General features: G+C 30.7%; 2 protein-coding genes across 2 annotated transcripts; one reads left to right on the forward strand and one right to left on the reverse strand.

Annotated features, from left to right (window-relative positions):
• The first annotated feature begins 1,752 nt into the window (after window positions 1–1,752).
• LOC111035818 (28S ribosomal protein S5, mitochondrial) lies at window positions 1,753–4,810 on the forward strand. The gene is made up of 7 exons (XM_022317597.1): window positions 1,753–1,971; window positions 2,073–2,195; window positions 2,345–2,470; window positions 3,117–3,344; window positions 3,436–3,866; window positions 4,251–4,508; window positions 4,608–4,810. Exons 1-7 carry the CDS (start codon window positions 1,896–1,898, stop codon window positions 4,731–4,733), a joined length of 1,368 nt encoding a protein of 455 aa, XP_022173289.1. The 5' UTR covers window positions 1,753–1,895; the 3' UTR covers window positions 4,734–4,810.
• LOC111035817 (peroxidase-like) lies at window positions 4,794–15,000 on the reverse strand. The gene is made up of 12 exons (XM_022317596.1): window positions 14,321–15,000; window positions 9,617–9,917; window positions 8,343–8,551; window positions 7,175–7,542; window positions 6,895–7,081; window positions 6,638–6,835; window positions 6,416–6,563; window positions 6,190–6,346; window positions 5,939–6,109; window positions 5,302–5,500; window positions 5,124–5,229; window positions 4,794–5,042 (listed from the first exon to the last, which is right to left on the reverse strand). Exons 1-12 carry the CDS (start codon window positions 14,910–14,912, stop codon window positions 4,958–4,960), a joined length of 2,721 nt encoding a protein of 906 aa, XP_022173288.1. The 5' UTR covers window positions 14,913–15,000; the 3' UTR covers window positions 4,794–4,957.
• Window positions 15,001–20,048: the final 5,048 nt, after the last annotated feature.

A 20,048-nucleotide genomic window follows, 5' to 3' on the forward strand; every position in this document is an offset into this window, starting at 1 on the left:
TAAATATTATGATTTTATTAGTTGCTGAAAATGTTGCCGAATTGCACAGAATATTTGAAAGTCAATCGAAAATGGTTTATATTTATTTTTTAAGGTCCATTAATATCCACAGATTTCATTGCTATATTAGGTTAGGTAACTTACCAATTATTGTCAAATAGTTTCCATCTAACTTCTAAAAATGAGTGGGTTGTAAATAAAATAGAAAATTGTATACCCTGGTTTAAAAGAATACAGTTCTAACAAGTTATATTATAACCAATTGAGCTTGCGAAACCGGGTGCGGTTGATAAACAATTAATTACCCAAGTTGCAGATTCATCTTTGAATGTAATATTTTTTTTTAGTTCTTAATTATTTTAAATATATACAAGAAACCAAGACATATAATATTACCTTTATAATATCGTGGTATAAGAAAATATTTATGATAGCAAAAATAATGTAACAAGAGTAGTAAGAACACCGCAAACTTCAGTTATATTAATAACGGAACGCAGACGTTATTCATTTTCAAACTATTTCAGCACCATAATAAATTGTAGTTTAAACGTTTAATGTGTCCTTTGGTGATTAAAACTCAATTTATAGTTCATTGCAGACTCATTAATTATGGATACAATATGGTGTTATATTTAATAGTGTTAACTATATTATATTTCTGTTCATAGTTTTCTTTATATCAATTAACTGTAGGATTGTAGGAATGTAGGTAATGTAGTGATTAGATATTTAAGTATATTTATAGGTATATTATGTTTATGTAATAAATACTTTTGTAATTTATTTTTAATAGGTAATTTAGTTCTCTTGAATGAAAAAATAATGTACATACATAAAATACATAATATATTTATATATTATATATTCTTCTATAAATATAAAATTAAATACTACTTCTCACTGAGATCTATTCGAATAACCAACATTTATGGAGATACTTTGTTTCTTTACAATATGATAATTTAATATTCAAAGGCTCAAAACCTGTAAGATGCTATAAGTATAGCGATTTTGAAATGCATTTTCGTCCCAGCTTTGACCGTTTTGATCATTGCCAATTGGGTCCATTCAACATTTTTTAGGTATTTCATGGTCGTAAATAGACATTTTTATCTAATAAATTTCAATAATAAAATTACTACCACGGCGTTTTAGATGGGCAATTTAGCTACAATGTTATAATCGTATTTCAATTTCACCGCGGTACCGGTACGTGTTTTCAATTCTTCGATATGGTTATTGCCGATATATATTTATATTTTAGGTTTTTAAAACAATGAAACTTTGATTTTTTTACGATAACACAATAGATGAAATATTTATTATATATTCGATAAATAATTAATTGTGTAATATCAGCTATTAGTAAACAGCTACGATTATTGAAACAAAAAACCTAAAAGATAAATAAAATAGACCTGTGGTGGCCGGTGGGCAACCTGGGTGTCACGAAATTATAATAAGAAGCTTACAATAATTTAACACCGAATAAAAAGTTATACATTACCACAGAACAATATTATATATTATTATTACCTACATTATAATGCGTACGATATTATTTTGTACCATCGGTAATAACAAATAGTTTAGTCGAAATACTACACGAAGTGGGCTACAATCATACAACCATATAACAACAGAACAATACAACCGTGGTAGTAAGTTACTGAGTAATCTACACTGTGGCTGATAAGCGGTCCGGTCTGTTATCATTTAATCTATCGAATGATAGTGTGATTGAAAAATGAAGAACATTATTGAAGATTATACTCTGGTGGCCGGGTGGCGGCTTGTGACTTGCGTACGATATCCTATTTTTAATTCTAAAAGATAGATTTTTATATAATTTTATACTAAAACACTATGGTAATATTATATTTGCTAATAAAATGATGTCGTCTATGCTGAAGCGACTGCTTTCTCCTAAGAGTATTAATATTGCTCAAAGTGTGGTTTCTATCAAACGTAAGTAAATTGTAATATAAATTATTAACTATTAGATATCGACTTTGATATAGGGTAAAATATATATTATATTTTTGCCTTGTACATTTATTAAATTATAGGTCCTGACATTTTGAAAGATTGTACTAGATGTTATAGAAGTTTAATTGTGCCTCAGACTAGAGTAATACAGTTTCAATCTGTATGTGTTCAGCAAGTGCGTCATGAAAGTTTTTTTAAAAAACGTAAGTATCATTAATAGTTTTTCCCTCACAATTTATAATCTATTTATTATATTATTTCAATACTATACTTATGTATCTGTTTTAATAATGAATAATGAAAATCATCATTTTCAATCTTTTTATTAGGTGTTAATATATTTAATTTTTAGATACGGCTGAACACATTTGGAAAAGTGTCACAAGTGTAAGTAATGCTGGCAAAAAACGTGGTCGTGGTAAAGGTGCTGGTAAAAAAAGAGCAAAAAATCTTAATAGAGGACAAGTCATTGGTGTAGGCAAGTATCTATTGCTTTTAATTTGTGAATTATTAAATTAAGTCAATAATATTAATATGTTCTTAAAATTTAACCAAGTGATAATTAACAAATAAAGTTTATTTGTTTATGGGCTTATCTTATTAACTATGTTTAAAGTAAATACATCTTTTGTCAGTAGCCATTTTAATCAGTGTACTCTCATAGTCTTATATAGATAAGAATAATCTAAGGTAGCAACCAATTTTCGGTCAGATTACTCCCTTTGGTAAATCAATTTTCATCATTTGGTACTAAATAATTACTTAACTATGTGAATTAGCAAAAGGCAAGCTAAATAGTTATTTAAATAATTGAGTGATGCTCTATTACATTAATTTGACACTCATTAACCATGCCCATTTACGCATTTCAAAGAATTCTACAGACATGGTGCTTTTGTAGTTACTCTTGTGTTAGGCAGAGTATATATGATTACAAATTTAAACTTTGTTATAGATATTGATCATATATAATTGAGACCCCACACAAATATGTTCAGCGGGGCCCACTATATTCTTGAAGAATAATTAATTAAATAAATAATAATAAAATTTAAAAATCTAGAATGTTAGGCTTCTATCACATATTTATTTACATTAAATAAAATATGTTTTTTTAATAATAGGTGTTGACAATATGATATGGCCTGGACTCAACGCTCCTATAATTAAAGGGCGAGATCTAATAAAAAGAACTAAGTTACCACCAGATCCTGAAAGACAAGCTCGCCTTGTTAAGCTTAGAGATGCAATGGGTTCATTTAAAATGTTAAGACTCTCACCAACTGAACGTGGATGGTCTGGTTCCAAAATGCCTGGACGTAGTATAGGACCACCGGATTCTATAAATGAATGTTAGTACTATTATAGTTGTCAGACTTCAATATAATTTTCCCCAATATGTATATATTAAATATTATACTTTTTAATTATTTTTATGAACAGATAACTTTGATGGCTTTGATACTAAAGTGTTAGAATTCAAAACTGTGTTTTGTATGAAAGCTAATGCTGGTCGTTATAGAAGAATAAGTGTTGTTACTGTAACTGGTAATAAAAATGGTTTAGCTGGTTTTGCTTTAGGCAAAGCAGCTGATTCAAGAGCTGCACTAAGACGGGCTAAAAATAGAGCAGGACAAAAGTTAATGTATATTGAACGGTATAATAATCATACCGTGTATCATGATTTCTTTACACAATTCTGTAACACTAGAATATTTGTGGAGAAAAGACCTGAAGGTCATGGATTAATTTGCCATCGTGCTATAAAAACAATTTGTGAAATGATTGGTATTAAAGACTTGTATGCCAAGGTAGAAGGTTCTACCAATTTACAAAATGTAGTTAAAGCATTCTTTTTGGGATTATTAAAACAGGTTAGTTATACTTAAGGTTTTGATTAATCATATATATCTAAATACATATTTATTTATTACATACAATTCACCAACTTATAATTGTACTTAAAAATGTTCAATAATTTAAACAATTTTATATTTTAATAATTATTACTAATCAGTATTTAGGATATACTTGAAATACTTTGAGATACTTTGCAATTTTTAAATGTATACAGAATTCTACAGTGTTCAAAATTGCTTAATAATATTAATACATTTAGCAATTTTAGTACATACTTACATGTTTTGGGTTTGAATACATAAAAATTCAAGCCCTGCATTTATATTTTAAGTAACCTATTATTTTGTTTGATAAAATTAATTCAATTTAAACTTAAAAAAGTAAATTATTGTTTACAGAAAACTCATCAACAATTGGCTGATGAAACAAATTATCACCTTGTAGAATTTAGAAAAGAAAATGATTACTTACCAGTAATTGTAGCATCCCCAAAAGGACCTGTTAAAACAGATCCTAAAGAAGCTCCTGATTTTTTGCAGTATGTTATGGATAATAAAGTAAGGTTGCGGAAGAAGAAATCTTTACCATTTTATACTAAAAAGACTCATTGGTATATTAAAGAGAAAAAGATTGAAATTGTTAGAAACATGGACAAGGTACAGTTGAAAATAGAATAAATGTTATTTATTTATTATTTATAATAGATTTGTCAAAATAATTCAATTATTTTTTTTTATCAATTCTTTTATTATCAGGCAAAATATAACTTACTGGCTGAGTATGGTGAAATAAGGAGCTTTTTGACTGATAAATATCCAGAATGTAGACCAGTTCAAAAGAAATCATTTTCCAAGCAAATTGATGAAGATGAAAATCAATGAGGAGTATATAGTTTGAATATTAAAATATTTATAATCATTTGTAAATTAATATAATTTGAATGTTTTTCATAAGTTTATTTACAATTTTTATAATCTACAGTGATTAATATTCAATTTATGACAAATGAATACCATACATTTTTGTTCATTAGTTGTTTTTTAATCCCATCTTTGCATAACAATTTTATAATCTGATAGGCTTGGAAGTTAATAGAATCTCAAGATTATGGTACTGCTGTTTTTTCTCCAGCCCATGCTCTTAAATCCACTTTAGGTATAGATGAACTTGCACAAGCTACTCTTTGATTCCTGTAGACCACAACAAGTATTAGTTATATAGATATGGATTGCCTGCCAATAGGTATTATTTAAAAATATAAAAATCCTTACAAGAATGATGGTTTTAGAAAAGCCAATGGTTGAATGAGGGCCATATCATCAGAATTATCACACAATAATCTTGCTAAACTACTCTTTCTGAGTTCTTGCAGTTGAACTAAAATAATAATTGTATTAGCTATACAATACAAATGCATTCTACACAATTGCTAATGTTAAATTTAGTTACCTTGATCAAAAGAAGATGGATGACCACCTTCTTCATAGAAAAATCTGTCTCCACGTCTAAGCCTAGAAAATTGATCTCCAATGATACACACAAAAGTTGGGCCTACCAAAGCATCTTTCATCGGCTTTTCTGAAACTCCTCCGATATATAAGTCTATTTCATCTACTGAACCGTACAACCTTGCAAGTCTAGTAATAGTCTGAAACAAAGAAAATTTTGTTGACATTGATGATAATATTCTATGAAATTGTAATATATTATCACGATAGTGAATTAATTGATTTTTTTGTACCTGTGAATTTAATTCTGAACTAACAATAAGAAGTGAAAAATTAGATACTTCATTTAAATTATATATTCTTAGTAAAAAAATGTATTTGCCATATTTCGCTTATGCATTTAAATGGATACCCTACCTACATACTTAATATTATTTTACTGCATAATTTGTAGAAAAAATATGGATAAGGCTGTACAAAAAGTTGATTTTTATGTATTTATAACTAACCACCTACCTTTCAAGCTTAACTTAAGGTACTTAATTTATTTGCACAATTTTGTATATTATAAATTATAATATAATATTTGCTTTATAAATTCATACCCTGAATATTAGTATAAGAGTATATTAACATACTTGTGGATCCATATATTCTTCTAAATCGTTCCAGTTTCTTGCCTTTTCATATCCACATACTTGTCGCCATTCATTGTAAGGTGGTAAACCATGGTCACGTCCTCTTTGTACATTTAATGCTACTAGATCAAGTCCAAAATTTAGATTGCCTTGGAATAAATGATCAGTGATCTAAAGATAAAATGTACAATTAAAATACAGGAAGTAGGGTTAGAATGTGTGATTAGTGTTTAGAACTTTTTCCTAATTACTTCTTTAGTAAAGAATCTATCAAAGTTTTGAGAACTTTGGAAAGATATTCCTCTGATAAAGTCATCTAAAGCACCTTCTTTATACAAATTAAATGGTGCAAAGTGCTGTTTACTGAGTACAAGATTTTCTCTAATGTTACCAAATTTTCCATAGCCACTGAAATAATTATACATTTCATTAGTTTACACTCGAATAAAATTGCACTCCGTCTAGAAATCTAGTTACTGAATATTTCCCTGAATAAGCGTGTGACCGAATCGGTAAGCAGCGGCCGCAAAGGCATTGGTTATTCCAGCGTTTAACTCTGGATCGTAATTCCTTGTCCATCCACTTTCTGCTGGAGATAGCCCAAACTTGGCCATATAACTTCTACCTATACCAGAGAAATTGTTAGAACTGCGTATTACATTTGGTTGGATTTCCAAATAGGTAAGAAGGTAATCTTACCTAAAATGATTGGCAAAAATTCATTATAGGTTATGTGTTGCAACTGAGCAATTATTATTCTCCGCGTTTCTTGAAATATTGCTTCGTCGCTCCAACGAGGGTTCAGTCGGGACAATTCGAAAGCGATACGATTATGTTCGCGTAGCCAGATAGTGTGCAATAGAGCTAAATCTATTTGTTCGTTTACTCGTCCGTCGCCTGTGCAAGAAGTATGTTGTATAAATTAAAACTAGTTAAGACCTAGCGTCTATACCTACCCGCTTTAAAGCAAGCAGATCTGCCCGTATCATCGGAACACTCTGAAGGATTTCCCGGCAAAAGCTGCTTTCCTCTGATATTTTGCGACTGCAGCGTACCGCCTCGGAAAGTTCGGAGGCTTTGCTGAGTGACCAGCGAAGACCCGTAAATATGGGACCCATCAAGGTAAGCGGTGATTTGGTTCATCTAACGACGAAAACATAACACGCATCATCCATATTTTTAATATCGAGTTTGCATTATAGTATGTAGGCATTTCTCTATTTAAACAGTTTTTACCTGTTCCCTAGGTCCGAAATTGCATTCGGGACGCGGCGCCGGCAGGGATCTGACAAACTCCATGCACCTCTCACCGAATGGTGCGAACATGGGATCGTTACGGGGGATTTCTATCTGGAAACAATCCGGATGGCGTAGAGAACTTTCGATTTCTCGTCCGTTCCTGCAACACGATATCCCGCTACCCATTTGACCTCTGCTTATGGGTGTGTGCGTCGTGTCGTGGTCTAAGAATTGTCCCCATTGCATCAATAACATTGTGTAATTTTCAGATGGCGAGTCCACGTCTTGCGTGAATGTGACGCTCACTTGTCTCGCACTTGGCAATGGTGACCCGTTGACTGCTCTCGATCTCGGTGAGTTCACACCTAAGTTTCGTATAGAAAACAGGGAACGCACAATTATGTACTTAAAAAGCCAGTATTAATTTTTAATACAAATTATATAGCATTAGATATTAGATACCTAGGTAGTAGGTACGTTTTAGATCTTATTATCTTATATTATAGTCTCTGATACTATCTGAATTATCGTAGTATCATCTATATCTACTCATCTATTCTCGTGTCCCGTATAGACAGTAATTAGAATTGAAGGTTTTTGATTCATTTTATTTCATAATAGCTAATCCCGAACCCGCAGCCATATTTTTGAATAGGTATATAGGGTGACCCATTTAAGAGGGTACACTAATTATCTCAACAAGATTTAACTTTCTTTGAATTTTTTTTTAACTTTTAGATTTATGCTTTACTGTGTAATATTTAAATTTTTTTCACCCTTACGAGGGGCCTCGAACAAAATGTATCAGTAACATATTTATTTACCTACGAAATTGATGTTTTTATTATCCTAACCTAATAATGGTTGAATCTACCACTGTCTCTAGGCATGTTTAGTGGCCCATGATTGTGGGCCATTAAATTGTAACAAATCATTAAAATAATCATTTTTTTATTATGTTTATTTAATTTGTAACTATACCTATATAATATTATATAAAATTAATAATGATGTGATAAAATAATTACTTTTGTATTATTTAAAAAATTAAAACTTTAAATTATTATAATGGTTATAAGTACAAAACCTGTTTATGAAAAATAGATATTTTTCTACTGATTACAAGACATACAATGTTTTATTAAAAAATTTTGTGGGTACTTACCGTCTCCGTATTTTGGAGGAAGAATTCTCTGTAAAGCCGTGCTAGCTCGCCCCCATAGCTCGTGTTTGATGTTATTACAAGACCCATCGGTTGATCTATATTTATGAGGTTGACAAAATGATGTCCTGGGGCAAGTGTCACCAAGTACCGTGTCCAGAATGCTGAAGCTTGGTAAGGCAAACGTACCTTGATCACGTGATAAATTAAAACTATACAAAGATAAAAACTAGTTAGTAAACTTTTCAATTTTAACAACTTATAGAGTTATAGATAATAGGTAATTACTAACTAGTTATAAGTAGACAAACACTGAAATACTTATATGAAATATCACTATATTTTACATGGATTTATCATGTATGAATTATTAGTAGAACTATGTATCTCATAAATCATAATTCATAGTTATATGTCATTAGCCAATATCATCTAAGTAAATGCGAGTAAATTATCGCGTCGATGCGTCAAATAAAATGTAATTTTGCTTTTTTCTTAATTATATCTTTAAAAATACATAATATAAAGTGTATAGTTTTTACTTTTTACCTTTTTCAACTTATATTAAATGCCAAAAATCCTTCAGGTGTTCGTGTAATTATATATATTCCATCATTACGAAAGGAACTTATTAAATAATTATTAAAATGTAATAGTCGCAGTCAACTAGTCAGGGTTAAGTAGGCGTCACAACACGTCTCAGACTTCATTTAACGATTATTTTATATAAATAATTCATTAGTTTTTAAATTCGTCTCCATCATGATTCTTATACACATACCCGATGATCAGTAATATATACAGAAATATAGGATGCACAAGAATTATAGGTTGAAACTCTTACCTACATCCGATAATTAAAAACATATAGGTCAGGTAATATTTCAAAGGGCTAAGACAAACAATGAGTTAAGTATGTAGGTATAAGCATAAAACATAAATACAAATATACGTACAGCATAAGAGCACAATGTAATCACAATCAAACTACGTTATTCTATCGCATTAATATATAATATCATGTTATGGTATGTATAATTTATTATTGTTAATATTGCGCAATATAGATCATGCCCTTCCCGTCATCAATGCCTCTATCGACTATAATAATAAATTCAAATTAAACAAATTGCGTGCATGTGAAAATACATAGTTTAATATAGCTATTAGAACAATTAATGAGGAACCTAGCTTGTTCCACTAGTCCATTAAGTATGATAGGTTTTGGGCGAAAAAAAGGTTGCACCAAATCAGAATCCATAATAACAAATGCTTACTCGTTTACGAGTCCCACGCTGGCATCCACGGATTTCTGTGCCTGTTCCCCTTGGCTGAGGGTCTCGTTGGTGGTCGGGAAAAGCTCTTGGTGCCACGCCGCGGCGCTGCCAGTGGGCACCAGTATCCGTTTCGTGAACAGCGACGTGACAAGCACCCGTCGCTCGTTGAGGCGCTGCAGGGCGTTTGTCGCGGCAATGTTCAACTGTTCCGGCGTGAACGGCGGTATGTCGACGGGCGGCGGTGGCGGTGCCCTGATCACGCCAGTAACAGTGGTTGCAGCTGCCGTCTGTTGGTTGTTGGCTTTATGTACGACACCGCGGATTCCGAGAAAAAGTTTCAAAAAGATTTTTAATCGTTATATTACAATAATACGATATCCTTGCCACCCTAATTACTAATATAATATTAATTAATCGCGGCTGTGATGAGTAGAGACCTGCAATACGCGATCAAACCCAGATTAAGACTCTGTGAGATTCGATAAGGATTCGGCCTCTAAAAATTATTTTTCTAATTTTAACCGTTTTTCTCACTAGTCTCTTCTGTGATAAATGTTACATTTTTTACGGTTATATTATGTCATTTTGTACCATTTAAAAATAAAATAATTAATAAGATTACTAAAAATCAAAATGAAGTATATTATTATATATCTATACATACATATATTTACGAATAAATAACGACAGACAACTCGTCATAATAAAAATAAAGCATATTATAATGTATAAATACTTTTGTTTACAACTTCCATATTCGCTAATTTGTATACCTATACCTACTGGCTGTACTTTATCTTATTATTAATATTTAATATTAATGAGTCAATTTATAAAATGTATTATGAATTTATCATTTAATAGTTATTCATGGTACTAACATTTATTATTTTTTGAATCTGCGATTCAACATAATGTTTATGGAAAGGCATCAGCCCCTTATATGTGTTGTTCTTGGGATCGTGTCCACTGTCCACCCCTTACCCCTCGACACTTTTAATGCGGGCTTGGTCGCAATCGCACACAATATTATAAACGAGGAGCTATGTAATAGTAAATGCATTATATTATCATTGTGTCTTATATGCGTGTATGCGATATACTCGCCCTAGAGCTCATTAGCATGCGAAACCCGTTTGGGACCAGTTATATTATTATGAATTATTACTGTGCGGCAATCAGTGAATCCGTAGATCAATGACTCCTGAACAAACACGTATATATTATGCCCACTTTAACACGAGTTATTTATTTCCTCTGTTCGGGTTCCACATATTATCATTTATACACAACTATACCTACGCCTTTTATTGCAATAACTCTAAAAACGCGCCCGTTTTACATATTATATAGGTAAACACGCAGTTCGGTTGGGTCCATTATCTTCTCGAAGAATAAATAAATAAAAAATAAAAATAAATAGGTGTCTGCAGTGTGTATTTATAGATAATCCGGATGCGTGTGCGTGGGTAACACAGCCACACAGGCGGTAAATATATGGAGACCTAGCTACTGTGTAACCTGCCTCTACTTACAGCTTTACACCTATAGTTGCTACTATACTACCAATACCTATATTAAGCTATACTTCGATGACTGTGTAATTTTAAATTTAATAGAAAACCGCGTTCCTAAAGACCAATTATTGCGTACTCGTCGGTCTGCTGCTGCAACGTGGGTCCTTGATACTCGGCGAATATTTGCATATTCGTCATTTCCGACTCAGGCCTTGCCATTGTTAATGAAACCGTAGAGAACGCAATAATCACGAGCAATAATGATTGTGCATTTTTAGGGGTTTTACAATATTTTGTTAAAATTGTTCCATTTATGTTTTAATTTTAAATTAGTTAAAACGAAAGTAAACAATGTGTTGAAATGATATTTTTGCGTTGATGTATAAACAAATTGATTTATTGTTAATTGTTCCTAACCTTGACAATATTTTATAAATACTAAGTATAGACCATTTTGTGAAACTTTAAATGTTGTCATTTAAATATAAAAATTTGACAAGACTGTGTGTACAGTAAATACCTACTAACAATCTCTTTAATAATTATGGCGCTGCAAACAATGTTTCTGTATATATAATAAATATTGTGATAAACAAATTACTTATTTATCTATTTTACCAAACACGTCTTTGAGTCTTTCAAACAATTTTAACAATCTTTGAAAAGTGAATATGAGTGAGTATTAATATTCATTATTAATTATTTAATACTATTAAATGTTAAATTGTATAATAATATTATGTTCTTGTTATTTTAATAATAAAATTATGTAAAAATAATTACGTATGACGACTATGACGTTGGTAGTAAGTAGGTGGAATAATTTAATATTAATATTAGTACCTATATATTATTCATTGGCTTCAAAGTAATTACCTATACTTTACAGTTAATATAATATTTAATTATAAGTCGAATAACTTAAAGTAATTATTTTCGATATCAATTAAATACTTGCGTTAATGATTTATTAAAATATGAAGTACCTACCTATCAAAAATATATAGGTACAAGGACCTAATAATTTATAAATGTTAAAAATATTGAAAACTGTGATTTTCTGCAACATAGAAATTTTTTAAGTTTTATTTCAAACTTACGGATAATATTTATATACTAATAAAGCGTAAACAATTTTAAAACAAATTTAAATTTCTAGTCAAGTCTTTTAGAGATTGTCTTTCCCACATTTATTGACCGTATCCTCCTAAACTCTAAAATATTTATATTAAAAAGTAGAAGTAAAAAAAAATGTTACGAAAAGAATAAAAAGTGTGGTAAAGGTGTTTTAAAAAAGGTGATAAATTCAAATCTGGTTATAGAATTCGTATTGATTAATTTACTCAATCAGTACGTTGGAAACAGAACACATTTAGATTCATATATTATTACGACTGGTGAGTGTATTAGACAACAATAGAAAATCGCAGCTTTCATCTCTATAACTTGTATTAAATGGTGAAGAGACGAAGAGTTAATATATCAAATATATTATTCAGGGCCGTCGTTACGATATGTGAGGCTTTAGGCAATTTCTTAATTTGCAAGGCCCCATTATTTACTGTAAAACAAAACCAATGAGATTTCCTGTCAATAATACTATGAATAGCAAAAGCGTGGATAGCGTTTAAGATTTAGTGAGCTTAGACCTCTGAATTATCTTGGACTGTATACCTGCGTCTCTGACCGAAAATTCATAATTATAATATCTTTGAGGAATTAAATCCAACAGGTAGTTGCGCAAAGTTTATTGTGGTAAGTCAGCCAGTCTGGACATCTTCATCTAGGTAGTTCATATTATATGTATATACACACATTTAAAAGAAAAAAATAAGTTTCTTTAACCACAAATGCAATTAAAGTGTTAAACTTCAAAAAGAACATAATATACATTTCAAATGAATAAATTATACATATTTTGCTCATGTTATATTATTTAGCCGTATGAAACAATTATTAATTAAGAGCAAAATATGATTGATCATGATACAAAATTAAAACTTTTTTACTGTATTTTTAACTACAAAAGCTTAAATTATTGAGACATAGTTTAGTTCTGAAGCTATTTCGTTTTCTATTGATAGCATTGCTAATCCAGATAGTCTGATTTGCGTCGTTGTATTCTTCAAATATGTTTTTATGAGCTTTAGTTTTGAGAATGATCCCTCAGAAGTCAGGAGTATCTAACTGAAATCGTCAAAATGGTTCAAAGTGTGATTGAAATATTAGGAAAATAAGTACAAGCTTTTATTGTAATTTCCAATGCTTGTAAGGTTAGGCAAGGACTGCATTAAATTTAAATTATACTGAAATTACCAATATAAATTAAAACTCAACAGCATAATATTTTTCTTCATACTAATGTACATTGTAGAAAAAAAAAATCAATACAACAATTAAGAAAATGTAATAATTTTAAGTAATAATTCAATACAAAATATAAGAGCGAATTGCGAGATCCTAGGCCCTAGGTCCTAGGCAAATACCAGCACTGCCTACCCATAACAACGGCCCTGATATTATACTACAATATGAATAATCTACAAAATTAAAAAGACTATATCATACATTATTATTATTCACATCCGACTACAATATTATACGAACATGTAATTGGTGTTTTTTTTGTTTAAGAAAAAGGCATAAAATTGCATTTATTATTATTATTATTAATTATATTATGCATATTTAATAACAATTTTTGCTAGATTTCGCAGAAAACCCTTGTAATAACTAATAACTATAGGTATGTACTTTCTAAATGATAGTTTAGATATAAATAAAATGCATTTTAAATTGTATTCTTGATTTCCAGATTATTTTTATAGTCATCCTCAAGGGTTTCATTAAATATTTTTTTCAGTATTTTTATGTAAAAATTAAAATAATAACGCCTACTAAATGTTATCTCAATGAAGCTATATATCTTAGAATTTGAAAAACAAAACGAGATTGTTATTCAGCAAACTAGAGATGACGGAAACTTAGAACGCGAGTGACGTGATTTTTGAAGTTCAGCATTTTAAACGAGAATTTGAGTCCAAAACAATGCGAACACATAATAATACTTAATAGTCTTAATTATTGTAGTCATTAATCATTATAATAGGTAGTGTCTATAAATATATTATTATATTATAATTATATCCTTATAATAATAATGTTATCCCAATTCCTAATATATTACCTGGATTACGGTTTTTCGGTGGACAACACACCCCGAATTCGTTGACCGCCAACTTGCACGGTTGTTTTTTGAGTCCGGGAAGTTCGGCGTAAAACGACAAACAACTGACTAGCGGCCGGCACGTTCCCGGCTCACCGTTGGCCGTCTTGCACGATCCCTCGACGTTCGGTGATTTCCTGGACGGTCCCTCGATTTGTGGGGCCGGTTGCGGCTGCGGCTGCGGCTGAGGCTGGGGCTGCGGCTGGACGGGCTGCGCCTGCGGTGCACTTTGCACCCCCCTGAGCCTGTCCTGTATCCTCTGCTGGAGGTCCAGCTGCTGCCGCTGGATGTCTCGAAACGCCAGCACGAACTGTTCTTGTTGCTGGAGCAGCGAATCCCGGAGTTCCGGATCCTGCGGCCTGGCCTCGAGCGCCTGCTGAACCTGCTGCAACTCCACCTGCACCTGGTTCAGCTGGGACTGCAGCTGCTGCTGTTCGAGCTGTTCGGGGAATATTTCCGTGAGGAAAGGCGTCTGCCGCTGTTGCTGTTGGGCCCGGGCCGCGGCGGCGGCCAGCAGCAGGAGCACCGGCAACGTGATCGAGATTCGCGTCATGTTGCGGTTCGAATGTGCGGACGTCTACTGAAGACTGAACCTCGCACAGTCGCGTACGGGCGGATGACGACGACGACGCCGACGACGATGATGACGGTAGTGATGAGCCCGCCGCGGTTCACGTGGGTCGCGAGCGGCGGTCGTCCAAGGTCACGGCGCCCATGCTGCGTGTGTCGTGTCTTACGATATTATACACGCATACCTATATACAGGTAGATATGCCTTTTTCGCGTGCGTACTGTGTTTATGGCGAATTTTATAACGTTGCCAAAAACCAAACCGGTAACCGGCATAACGTGTGTAGGTATAGCTGGTATAATATAAATTATAATATTATATGTACTAATGTAATAAGTCCTACTTGCCGATTCGCCGCCGTCCTTTTGACGTTAGTTTTATATTATAATAATATAATATCTACGACATGGAAATACCTACGAATATCACCGTTTGCAATATGACCTCGAGATAATAATTTTCGCTACAATATCGGTAATAAATATTACCGTCTCAACACATATTTATTAAGTACAGTGATTCACCGAGCTCACTCACCCCTTTTTTTCATTTTATAGTTGCTCATTGCATTTATTAAAGTACTGATTTTTTTAAATTTTAAGTAGATATATTTAATGCAAATATTCTCAAATCTCAATTAATTCGATTTTTATATCATTTAAGGAGTGTCATCTACGACGATACAAACTTACGATACCGACCTTTTAAACTATGGAAATTTTCAAGCAGATTTTTTTTTGAAAATGTTATCAAAATTCAAACGAGTAGTTTTTGAGTTACCTATTTCAATTTATAATTTATATACTTAGGCGTTGGATACATTTTTAAACAAAAGTCTTACATAAATAAAAATAATTATATATAATGTATTTAATATTTGATCTAGTATTTATTATATACACGGACAATTTTGCGAAATTATAAAATGTTTGTAAATTAATATTAACTATATAAGTACCTACTGGATTTTCAAAATAAATTTCACATCTTCCAAACCAATGATCGTGGACATATTATCACAAACAAAAATTTGCTTAACTATATTTATATTAACGTAGATTAAACTAAAGAAATGATTTTTATCTGACTACCATGTCTAGCAATCTCGGTTGAAATAGGTATATGCAATATGTATTCAGTAAAATTTATTCTTGAGTTATAACGGACTCCCTACAAGTCGAAAAATTATACTATTTTAGTCTCCCTAAAACAAAAACTCCTTTATAATGAAGAAATCAGTTGGTTAAGAGCGATTCGGCTACAAGGACGTTTTATTGTAGGCATATATATTACATACCCAATTTTTATTTTATTTTTTAGATACTTAATAAATGTTAAAAACTAGTTTAATAATTTTTTCTTTTAAATTCTGACCGAATCAAGGAATAATAACAATTATATGTTTATTTAAAAAAAAATTCGGGAAAATTATTTAACGTAAAAGCCTTGTTATGCAGAAATAGGTAGATAATCAGTCAACATTTCAAATCTATGTAGAATTATTATTTTTTTTAATCCATAAATAACCAAAATATATTTTATTCGTAAGTCGTAACCCTTATTTATTTGTTTATTATAAATTGTTTTGTTTATTTTATTTCAAAACTTTTCAAAAACTTCGAGTTTTTAATTTTTGTTTTTGCACCATCGATACCTATAATAGCTGATTTATAATCAACAGAGAGCTAGGATATAATAACTAACATTAATATTATTGTATATACATATTTTTCCTAGAAAAGTTATACCTTACTAATTTACTATACTTACTTATATTGTATTTAAATGTTTACGTATTTCATACCAATGAAGATGTAGATTTCGTCTATACGTATTTTTAATGCAACCATCAAGGCCTTATTTAATAATGTAATAAATTAATTTGGTTTTCTTGGATCTGTATAAGTTAGGATTATTTTAAAATGACAAATCCTTCAGATTGTGCAATAATATAGTGGTGAATATACAATACAATATATATTATTATGTATATGATGTTGCGGATACTTATGTATATGACCATTATATTATTATAGTATGATAACATATTATAATATATGCATAAAATATACATACATAGGCGTAGTATATTATAGATACGTATTGTTATACTCGATATAACACCTAGATATATGACTATATATGATACTGCATGCAGGCATACGGACTCGCCTACGTGTTGGCCAGGACCTTATTATACATAATATATAGAAAACTGTGAGATATTTTTGCATGATTCAAGTGCATAATAATAATACATTACGTTTAATTAAAAATTGAAATGACAATAGTCGATGTAAATTTTACAATATAGATATATGATAATGCATTATATTGTGACTATGCGCCGTGTACCTTTAACAGTAGGTACCTATATATACTGCACCTGGCTGTGATATAATATACACCATGATTCACTGGGCTAAGGTCACACTTACCATGTAGAATAATTATTATGGTTGATATTATAGTATCACGTGCCAATTAATGTACATATATAGTGAGGTACAGATGATGTACCAATATAGTATATGGTCACAACTCACAATGGGTACCTTATCTGTGTCCACACTATACACATAAACATTATGATATATAATTATGTAGGTACTATCATTTGATAGCATACATTTTGACATTATTTCAATAGTTTACATAAACAACGTCATATATAATAATATATATATATATATGTGAGTGTGTGTAGGTATACATATTATAAGAAATGTGTTGATATATAGTACATGCGAATGTATGTATATATATATATATATACCTACTATGCACAATAATATTATAACGTCAACGCATTGTGTCTGATACAATATGTGTGTGTTTCAGAAATGTTTTCTAGCCTGTTGAGAGGTTGTACACATACTTATACCTTCATACTTCTATTATTGTTCGACATACGTTCAGGGATTTCAATCTGCGATTATTTTAAGTGTCTGTATGTAGGTATTGGTCTCTGTGAATCATATCCGCGGCCTTTGTTTTTTTTTTGTTTTTTGTTTTATTAGGTGTTGTTCATTAGTCTCAATGCTACGGATCGACCTATAGTGATAATAAATAAACAAAATAACATATCGTCTAACCGTGAACGTTAATTATTATTGTTCAACTACATAATGATAATATACGCCTCGGCCGCACAATGATATTTTTAATAGGTAATATCGGGCGGCTACGATGACGATGATCCCGAAACCTTGTTACAAATTTACAATGGCACGTAGAATAACTTTTATTTGTGTATGATGTATCGATGTATCATCATAATTATTCAGAACAGGGGTTCTTAGATCACGTATGTATGTATATAATCAAATGTGGGCAAGATGATGAAAGAAATTCACTTGAATTAAGTATCAACGTTAAGAACGTTAAGTTACTTGAGTTAATAGGTAGTTAAAAAACAGTATATTTAACTTTTAAATCTTAAAAAATATTGTCTCAACAGTTAACACAGTTAAAAAGTATCGATTTTTTTAAGTGCCACCTGGGTCACACATTATAGTGATTGTGTAACTTTCAATTTGTAATAATTTTGTTAATTTTGTGTTTAAAATGCATTATTTCTTATTACTGCATACCTTAGCTATTACATCTTTAGACAATATTACACAATGACGTGGTTTTATCAATTAAATTAATGTATTTAGAATTATAAGAAATTACCTAATTTTATTATTTTATCTGTAAATGTAATACCTCCCTACCACCAACACAAGCTTTTAGCTTACAGGAGGTAGGTAAACAAAACTGTATTTGTTAAACTTGTTAATTTGTAAATATTTCTTTTGATATCTAATAAAAAAATACATCTAGAAATATTTATTAATTTATGTTTAAAATCATTGTATATACAACATAATTAAAATAAAAAATAATTAATTAATCAGCCTTAATAAGTATAATATTATAATTATACAACTAAATGAACGTCTTATTTTTCAAATTGATTGACAAATGTAATAGTCGTTACAATAGATAGTTTTACTTAGCTTTAACTTTTAGCCTACCTAATTAATACCCACCTATAATATGATCATATTTGTGCTCAATAAATAATAATATATATTATGGAATATGGGATACTTGTAGAAGTTTGGTTTTTAGTCGGAACCGGGAACTATATTACATACCTATATAGTATATGGCTAAGTTAAATGCAATATACCTCTAAAGAATTGGAGTTAGAAATAAGAAATATAAGCATGCGTGCACTAAAAGCAGTAATCAGTTGCAATGTATTGTTTTTTTATTAAGATATTTTGCTTTGTTTTTACACGAAAATCAGTCATTTATTACCTAAAAAAAATAATATAATAATATCATAACAGTTAACGCACACGTAAACAAATAAGTGTAGCTGCTATGTATAAAGATAGATTACATATTACGAAAAATCTTTATATTCATAATTATTAAGCGACACGTATTAAGCATAAGCCGAGAAATAATAGGGACGGAATAATAATCGTTCAGTTATAACTTATAATCTAAGGAGAGAAAAGGAAATGAGGAATGGAGTGGTGTTTGATTAACCGCAGCTGGAAGGCACGGAATCCCAAACATTATTAGAGTTTTTTTTTAGTACTCTGAGCATAGGTAGCGTGTCATGTGTTCGAAAATCATGTGTTCGAATGCTGTATGTTCGAACGTTAAGTGTACGAAAAATTGTCTGTACGAAAGATTATATGTTCGAAAGATTATATGTTCGAAAGGTAGTATGTGCGAAATTGTCGATAAATGAAACTAAACAAAAATAACCCTAATAACATTAATCGAGTTTTCATTATATTGGATTTCACACAATCTTATCTTTATTGATTTTACGTGGGGAAAGCATTATAGATATTATTAAAAGTAATTTTTTGTCATCTATCAGTACAGTTCGATACATCATTACAAAAGTATCGAACACAATTTCTTTTGAACGTTGTTTTTAAATAATATTTTATACAATTTGTGTAAGTGGTTTTTTTTTTTTAAATGGCTAGTATACAGACATTTAAAAGTATACATGACAAGGAAATGTTACTTGTAAATAATTATGAATACATGTTTGATAAGAAAAGACTGCGAATACGAGATCAAAATAATATATATTATTGG

The sequence above is a fragment of the Myzus persicae genome, unplaced genomic scaffold (assembly GCF_001856785.1).
Source record: "Myzus persicae strain clone G006 unplaced genomic scaffold, MPER_G0061.0, whole genome shotgun sequence".
NCBI classification, from domain to species: Eukaryota; Metazoa; Arthropoda; class Insecta; order Hemiptera; family Aphididae; genus Myzus; species Myzus persicae.

Coding starts and splice junctions, on each gene's coding strand:
- LOC111035818 (XM_022317597.1), top strand. CDS start 1,896: ATGATGTCGTCTATGCTGAAGCGACTGCTTTCTCCTAAGAGTATTAAT. Junction 2,471..3,116: donor AGGACAAGTCATTGGTGTAG/GCAAGTATCTAT, acceptor TTTTAATAATAG/GTGTTGACAATATGATATGG. Junction 4,509..4,607: donor TTGTTAGAAACATGGACAAG/GTACAGTTGAAA, acceptor TTTTATTATCAG/GCAAAATATAACTTACTGGC.
- LOC111035817 (XM_022317596.1), bottom strand. CDS start 14,912: ATGACGCGAATCTCGATCACGTTGCCGGTGCTCCTGCTGCTGGCCGCC. Junction 8,552..9,616: donor AGCGTGGGACTCGTAAACGA/GTAAGCATTTGT, acceptor ATCTTTGTATAG/TTTTAATTTATCACGTGATC. Junction 7,543..8,342: donor TCCTCCAAAATACGGAGACG/GTAAGTACCCAC, acceptor TACGAAACTTAG/GTGTGAACTCACCGAGATCG.